Source organism: Thunnus albacares, chromosome 9 (assembly GCF_914725855.1).
Source record: "Thunnus albacares chromosome 9, fThuAlb1.1, whole genome shotgun sequence".
NCBI classification, from domain to species: domain Eukaryota; kingdom Metazoa; phylum Chordata; class Actinopteri; order Scombriformes; family Scombridae; genus Thunnus; species Thunnus albacares.
In genome coordinates this window covers 4,370,618-4,379,232 of record NC_058114.1, presented here as the reverse complement: position 1 = coordinate 4,379,232, position 8,615 = coordinate 4,370,618, and the positions used below count along the sequence as shown (strand labels likewise).

General features: G+C 38.9%; 2 protein-coding genes across 4 annotated transcripts in view; both read left to right on the top strand.

Annotated features, from left to right (window-relative positions):
• Positions 1 to 932, top strand: part of LOC122988895 (1-phosphatidylinositol 4,5-bisphosphate phosphodiesterase gamma-1-like) — a 32,783-nt gene extending 31,851 nt beyond the window's left edge. For all 3 annotated transcript variants that reach the window (XM_044361552.1, XM_044361553.1, XM_044361551.1), the window contains one exon: positions 622 to 932. In XM_044361552.1, the coding sequence (XP_044217487.1) occupies positions 622 to 682 (61 nt within the window). In that variant the 3' untranslated portion in view covers positions 683 to 932. The remainder of the gene's footprint in view (positions 1 to 621) is intronic.
• Positions 933 to 5,076: 4,144 nt separating this feature from the next.
• Positions 5,077 to 6,909, top strand: LOC122989038 (alanine aminotransferase 2-like). The gene is made up of 7 exons (XM_044361716.1): positions 5,077 to 5,347; positions 5,436 to 5,515; positions 5,621 to 5,757; positions 5,882 to 6,056; positions 6,189 to 6,344; positions 6,591 to 6,703; positions 6,804 to 6,909. Exons 1-7 carry the CDS (start codon positions 5,188 to 5,190, stop codon positions 6,907 to 6,909), a joined length of 927 nt encoding a protein of 308 aa, XP_044217651.1. The 5' UTR covers positions 5,077 to 5,187.
• The last annotated feature ends 1,706 nt before the right edge of the window (positions 6,910 to 8,615 follow it).

Genomic DNA, 8,615 nt, shown 5'->3' with positions numbered 1-8,615 from the left:
AAATATGTGTCGATTGAATAGTGTTGACATCATTTAAATTCCATTTTTTCACTATTTATTACATTTATAAAATTTATTATGATTGTTGGAGCCATTAGTTGATTAGTCATGTATATCATTTATTAATCTAAAAGTTAGTACTTTTTTTTATTTTCTTTACTTTAAAAATGTTTCCAGCTTATCAAATGTGTGGATTTGCTGCTTTTCAGTTTTATATTATTGTAAATTTGTATATTTTTGGACTGTTGGCCAGATAAAACCAGCATTTTTAATATTAATTAAAATTTTAACTTATTTAAAACTATAACTTTTAAATATATTATTATTACTGTATTTTACATTAATATATCTAATTTCTATGGTAGAATATCTTATACAAGTATTTTTTAGATTGTATTATTAGATATGCATTTATTTCAGTCAAACTACTTCACATTTTGGCATCTGTAAGCAGACTAGTTGATTTTTTATCTCTCACCTGTTGCAGGTTTGCAGTAGTTTTAAACCTGAGTTTAATAATTGGCCTGTAATGTTTTTTCTTATCTAAAGACTTAACAAAAACATCCACACAAACATGCACACCTTCACACAGAAAATAATGCATTTTATCCACTTTTGCAGGCTGATGGAGAAAAAGAGGAGGGAGAAGCTGAGGCAGCAGGTGGCAGCAAAGCGCAGCTAATCCTCCCGTCCAGCAGAGAGCACTAAACTCCGACATAAACAGTGCCTGACACTCGCTGCCACCAGTGCTGTGCAGCGACAGCCCGAGAGAACAACAGGCTCTTTACAGCAGCGACATGCAATCTTATAACTGGAAATCACAAAATGTGAGATTTTTACATCATCCTGCTGTGCGAACAGCAAAAGGAAAAAGTGTAACAATGAGACAAAACAAAACAGAAGCATCTCATGGACAAATAAACCTCACAAAAGTTAAGCTATAAAAACAATCATGGATTTGTGGCTGAAACGCATTAAGACCAAATTGGAAATGGGCTTTTTTTCTGACATTTCCATAGATCCAGAACAGCCTTGAAGGGGGTCAAGAAACCAGTTTTCTGAGTTTCTCCACCATGCCTGTTTTAAGAGTTTTATTCAGTTAATTTATCGTTAAAAATAGACATTTTAATCACATTCTTTCCATTTTTACACAAAAGATTAATGCCGTCCAATAGATTAAAAATTTAAAAAAGGGGGGAAAAATAATAAAACTGGAACTGTTTGGTGGTAGAATTATGACACAAAACTCAATTAAAAATTTGAAAAGATGCCTTTTAAAATTAAGTCTGAAGCTCATCAAATTTGCTCTTACTGTGTTTCAGGTTTTAATAAGAGAACAGGAAAAAGGGAGAAGAAAACTCAGGTTACACAAATGGATGGAAATAATAAAAAAGAAACTATAAATGATATTTGGATGGGAAAGGGAGCAGTGGGCACGTGTAGCAAAAAGGAAATATCATGTCTGTGCCTTTTGATGTTGTGCTTTTTAGACTGTAGTTACTCTGTGTTTAAGAGAGTAAAAGCAAACTGATATGTGAGGTCAAACTGTTTTTCTCTACAACTGGAATAGTGGCCCTTTAAGGGAAAACTACTAACAGAAACTGGAGGAGGAATCTACTCGTTTGGCTTGGACCACTACTCATGAAATGGGTTTAAAAAGGGATTTTAAGACTAAAGTCTGTTTCTCCCAATCGAGACCAAGTCTTTTTTGGGGTGATCGCATGCACTCTGCGCCCAGACGATGGGGGCTCCTGACGCTGTTCTACCTGGGAGAGCACAAACTGGACGAACTGTGTCGAATAAATCTTCACCAAACCACACCGAGAAGGTCTTTTAATACTTCTTCAAAAGGGCTCTAGTACTACCTTCAAAGAGGAGAACTGAGAACAGTGAACAGGGGAGGAGGAGGAGGAGGAGGAGAGAGGACGACCACATTCCTCACAGCGCTCCCCCTGGATGTCACCTGCACAGGGGCTCAGGTGTGTTCACCTCGGTCGGACACAAATACGACAAACAAGGGCTATCACAGAAAACTAAGCAAAGCACTCTTTTACCTGCCGGCTCCGTGTCACGCAGACACGTTTCACGTCTCGCATCTGAAACCACACGGCCGGGATCGGTTCCCATCATCTGGCTCTAATCAACGGATTTGGGTCAACTGGTCCTGGATCTGCCAAAAGCAGCTCCGATTTGATCCCGTTGCATGGCTTCATATCTAATAACGCCCCGCCTGTGTAGCTACTTCACCCTCCCATCACCCTCTGTGTCTAATTTTCTTATTGTATATAACTTCTTTTATTTATCAGACAGGTGTAGATCCTGTTATAATAGATGAAAGAACATATTAGAAAAATGATAATGGACTTCAGATTGAAGATACTGTAACTTTATGTAGAAATTAATATTGTATACTGGAGCTCCCTTTAAATGTCCCCATAGACACAAACCTCTCTCTCTCTCTCTCTCTCTCTCTCTCTCCCTACGCTGCAGTTGCACTGGGTAGGGACTTCTATGCAAAGGTCGTCTTCTTGGCCTATAGCCATCATGTATTAGGCGATTTGACTTTAAGTTGTGTTTTCCTCTCTGTATCTATGCTAAATGTCCAGTATTAATACTCAATGCATTACAAATCCTGTGCAAGTTTCCATTTAATAAAGCTCTTTCATGTAACCGTGTGCGACTTTTATTTTGAAACAAAAATACAGAAATTACATACATGTAGATTACATAGTACAAATTAAGAATAACTTTATTATTATTATTATTATTATTATTATTATTATTATTATTATTATTATCATTATTATATTTAAAGAAGAGCCTGTTTGGAGAATCTAAGCAGAGCTGCAACAATTAGTTGATTGAAAGAAAATTTATCTGCAACTATTTTGATAATCGACTAATTGTTAAAAGTCATTTTTAAGTGAAAAATCTCTTATTTAAGGTTCTCATATGTGAAAATGTGTTGCTTTTCCTTGAACCATTATAGTAAGTTTAATATTTGGGGTTTTAAGTTGCTGGTTGGACTAAATAATAAATGATCTCTAGGAAACTGCAACAGGCATTTCTTTCACTGTCAGTCACCGTTGTTATATAGACCAAACGATTAAATAGATTAATCGAGAAAATAATTGGCAGATTAATCCTTGATGAAAACAATTGTTAGTAGCAGCCCTAAATTTAAGTGTTAGAAAATTTTATATAAATGTTTATAAGACAGTAAATTGAATATCTTAAAGTTTTAGCCTGTTCGTCAGATAAAACAAGCTAACTGAAGACATCACTCTGTGAAATTGTGAATGTCATTTTTTCACTTTTTTTTTAACACTTCATTGAGTAAGCAATTAATAGAGACAATAATTGCTAGTTGAAGGTGTAACACAAACCAACACACACACTGCACAGAAGAGGCAGATATTTTACAATGTGTTAAGTTTCCACTGTTTCAAAGTTGAGTCCACTTTCTTCTCCAACTGGTTTCTTTTTTAAGTTTTTTTTAAGCATGAGGACGGATTAGAAAAATGCAAGAATTAAAGTTTTTTAAACATTCGAGAGATCAACTCTGTTTTTTTGGTGGTGAAGACACCAGCTTAGTGTGTACTAAACTGTCATGGAAAAAAGATGCATTTTTAAAATTAAAATGCTAAAATGTGGACGTACTCTTAGCTTGTGAAACTATAAAACTGGTATATACTGGTATATAATCAGCTGCAGCATCTGTTGGTCTGAAGGCTTTTTACTGTGTCTGTTGTGAGCTCTTCACATCCAAAAAAGACACACAGTTAAATATTAAAAGACTTTGCGAAGACAGAGAACACTTTGACACTGGATGATGACTGTCTAAGTTACAAGAATCTAACAAAAATAACCTGGGCTGTTTTCAGGTTATAAACAAGGCAGTAATTATTCCAGATTCCCCGAACTGAAGGGCAGCCCTCCCTGGGGGGATTGCTGGAAAACCAGGGGGGAAAATGGTGTGGAGTTGAATTAATTTTGATTCATAAAGGAACAATAAACAAGAGTCTACAGCTATGCTAGTGGCTCTGTAAGGCTGTACTTTGGCATAGTGGTCCTTTGAGCTTCTAACACCATCTTAGTTTAGTGTGTTAGCATGCTAATATTTGTTAATTGGCACCAAACACAAAGTACAGCTGAGGTTGGTGGAAGTGACATTAGTTTTGCAAATATTTGGTCGTAATGTTAAAAATTTGATGATGGCTCTGGATGAAACATTAAAGGATCAACAAAGTAACAGTTCATGGCAATCCATCTGTAGCGCCACCACCTCATATAAAGGGCAGAAGATGTTATTTGGCACTGGAAACTTTTATGTATGTTAAAGAAGCAGGTTGGCAGGTTGGAGTATGTGCAAAAAAGTGATGTCAAAAGCCAAACCAAAGCAAACAAACAAATGAATAAAATCTGCAGTCTTAAAGTGAGCTGCCACCTACTATCTTCCCTACTCCATCTCAACAGACCAGTGACTGGCCTTTTACCTTCTTCGACGCACCTAACTGGAACATACCATCTACTCAGGTTACCACAAGAACAACACTGCCTAGTGGCTCAGTGCAGTTAATGATGCACACCCTTTGTCACTATCACTGATTAAGCAGACGATCTGCCCACCATCACGAAACTCTCAAAAAAAAATCACAACAGGACTGAAGCCCTTCAACAAAATATAACATTATGAAACACAACCTAATCAACCAAACCCATTCCATTATTCGTTACATGACTGATAAATTAAGAGAAACATTGCACTGAAATTAGTAATCTAATACAAAAACTCTAACAATGTTGGGAGCCAGGGCCCTGTGAAAACAGAGAGGAGCAACCTTTTCATACCATCCAATAGTTGTTGAAACATTTCACACAAAACTACAAATATTAACCTCATGGTGGCGCCAGAGAAAAAGTCAGAGTATAACCAAAGTCAGTATGCTTGATCCTCTAGGCACCAATAAGTCCTGTACACAATTTCACAAATTGTAATAAACCAGAATTATCCTTTAAACCCAAAATGTGCAATTATTGAACAATTCAGCACTGACAGAATCAATATACATTAAGTTTTGTATATTGATCCATTGTCTTTAGGTGGTTGTGAAGCTGCTGGCCAGTGGGGAGGGGGAGACTCAGACAGGTGTGTTGACCCCCATTCCCTGCCCACACACCCTACCCATGTTGTTGGATGAGGCCGGTGTGATGCTGGTACCCTACCAGCTGAGAGAGGACCGGGGCTGGGCTGTGGACCTGGAGGAGCTGCACCGAGCTTTGAAGACAGCCAGGGGGCGCTGCAAACCCAGAGCCATTTACATCAGCAACCCAGGAAACCCCACAGGTAAAGATCATACAGTAGCTACGTTACACCCACTTGTTTTAACGTCCTTACTGTCATCACTGTTGTAAGCTGCTGTTGGTCCTCGCAGGTCATGTGCAGGACAGGAAATCAATAGAGGAAGTGATTCAGTTTGCAGCAGCTGAGAGACTCCTCCTGTTGGTTGATGAGGTGATCAAAAAAAACTATCCTCAGATTAGGATTTGACTCAGTTACTGGCAGTTTTTTTTCTCACAGTCTTTCCTAATCCATCAATTGATTCCATCTGCACTCCAGGTACACCAGGACAGCGTGTATGGACAGAGCAAAGAGTTTATTTCCTATAAGAAAGTGCTGTTTGAGATGGGAAAAGAGTACTCAGAGACAGTGGAGTTGGTTTCCTTAAACTCACTATCCAGCGCCTGCATGGGAGAGTGAGTTCCTTCTCTATGTCAACAGCACTGCTTAATCAAAGTTTCATCAATATTATATGTTTTTCAGAGCAGTGGTTACACAGGTTGATCGTTTCTCCAACTGATTTTTGTTTCTCTGTCCCAGATGTGGTCTGAGGGCAGGATACATGGAGGTGGTCAACATGGACCCAGATGTGATGCTGTTTGTTGACAGTGTGCTGTGTGGTGATATCAGTACTCCGGTCACAGGACAGCTTGCTCTGGATCTCATGGTCAACCCACCGAAACCTGGAGACCCTTCCTGCGACATGTACACACAGGTGACACATCTACAAAAGATCCTACATCGAAGCTCATTTCCTACCCCGTTTGTTCAGGTTGTTCCCAGAGCAGCTCCTTTCCTATATCGTATTACTACTTACAACCAATCTCTGTTGTTCTTTTCATCAAAGGAGATTCTCCTCAGGCGGGCCACTCTGTCTCAGAACGCTAAGCGGGCTCAGGAGTTCTTGAACGGTCTACCAGGGGTGAGCTGTCAGCCAGTGATGGGGGGAATCTACCTTTATCCACGTCTGCGTTTGCTGTCTGAGATTACTGAGCAGGCCAAGGTGGGAAAATATTACAACTACTTCCACCAGTTGACTTCCACAACCCTTTTATGTTGTACAGTGTGTACATACATGTGAACCTATCCAGAGAAGGGTGTTGTGGGTAACCATAGGTTGCAGATACTTGCAGAGAAGTCGATACTACACGCTCCATATTTCAACAATGTGTCATATAGACTTTTGTATCAAGCTAATTAACTGGTGGATTCAGTTCCTGTTGGGAGTCGTGTCTGATGCATTTTTCAGGTGCTGGAGGTGGAGGCAGATGTCTTGTACTGCCAGAAGTTACTGGAGGAGGAAGGTGTGTTTGTAGGAGCAGGGTGTCAGCATGGAGGAACAACTGGCAACCACCATCTGAGGTAAGAGACATGAAGTTATAGCCACGTCAATCACATATGTTGCATTTTCTTTTTTTTGCTTTTCAAAAAGTGACCATATATTATGTGTTTTCTCTCTTAGATTCTGCATCCTTGTTCCTCCTCACACCCTGGAGGAGGCCCTGGATCGCCTCAGATCTTTCCATCGTCGCCTTTGGGCAGACAGCCGCACCCTGACAAAGGTGTGAAGGGCAGAGACACAGTGTAAAATACAGCAACCCAACATGTAGTCCCCTGTAGAGAAGGACAGGTCCTCAACTTGAGTGTGGATGTTGGAAAGGAGATTTGTTGAACACGCAGAGAGTGTTCTCAAGCATGTGTGATTTTATGCTAATTCATGTATACACAAGTATGTCTCATATTTCTCATATTGTCTTTTTATTAGTGCTCTGCATGCTTAAAAACAACTCCAGAGTATTTTAAAAGAACATTTTTTATCATATATCATATACAGTATATGTTAAGGAGGCTTGCAGTTCACATGGTTCAGATATAGCAGCCCCCTCAAGTGGATACAAACATGGCAGGAGCCAATCAGCTCCTTTTGGTGGTTAACTGGTATATTAGCTCATTTACTTTGTCTGCTAGTTTGATGAATATGTTTGGGATATACGTGTCTTTCTGGCTATAAAGGTGGTTATGTGCGTAAATGAATATAAATCACATTTACCAAGTGTAAACCTGTACAAAATTTATAATGGTAGTCTATGGGAGGAATGATCCAACTGAGTTCAAACCTTTTTTACTTTGAAACTACAGACCCCATTCAAACTTTAAAATGTTCACAAAACTTTTAACTTTTAACTTTTTCAAAGTTGTGTTCTGTACCTTCTGTACTTTTGGAGCAATTTAAGTCCAAAGTACAGCAGTTTTCAGATCTCATCAGCGTGATGTCATCAGGCAGAGAGGAGAGCAGAGATTTTTTTAGACCAGGAAAAAAAAAGTAGCTAAACATGTCTCCCTCCCACAGTTTTAACTCCTCAAGCACATATCATACCTCAAAATGTTGTCACAAGCCTCCTCTCTCTCAAAATGTAAATGTATTTTCCATATGAGTTATAGTTTTTGAGCTCTAAACCATAATTGATAGGGAGAGCGCTGTCATGCTCTCATTGACTGCAATGCAATCTGCAGGCTCTGTGTCTCCTCACTCTCCCCTTTCTTAAACTTCAAACACTTTGTACTTCCTCATGCTCAGCAAGTCCTGCTGTCACTAATAATGTCCAAACTCTGAGCTAGAAGCTTCATTTTGGGCAAATCAATTTTTCCTCAACAAAATATGAATTTGTGCAGCACATTTCAGGGATTCCCTGCCGGCTCTGTGGCTAAGCCCTGTCAATACTCAGCTTCCCCTGTTAGATTGCAAGCTGGATTCAATACCAGCTCACGGGAGTGCTCCTCATACCTCTGCTCTTATAAACAAACATGTTTATTATGTACCATCATGCTATGCAACTCCAGCTCCCCCTATTATTATAATAATGTCAGAGCTGCAACCCTTTTTATGCAATTTAAAGTCTTAATAAGAAAATCAGATCTTGCTCATTGTTTGCTGTGTCACATGTTAGCTCAGTGCTAAGTATTGCTATCTTACAAACATGAGGTTGTAGGTTTGATCCCACCTGCAGCCAATGTTATTCTTGGTAGAATTTTAATACTATTCAGCTTTCAGCAATGCAAAACCCTCAAATTCAGCTTTCAGCAATCACACAATCACATGTAATTTCTTCGGAAATTGCATTTTCTAGTTAATGATCATTAGGAATTATTGTTATTTAGTGCTTAGAAGTACTGAAAAAAATGTGAAAATGTGGTTTTCCATCAAACTTTCATACTTTGGCTGGTGTGACCCTGAAACAGGTATTAAATTTGCATCAACCCTGTAAGTTAAATA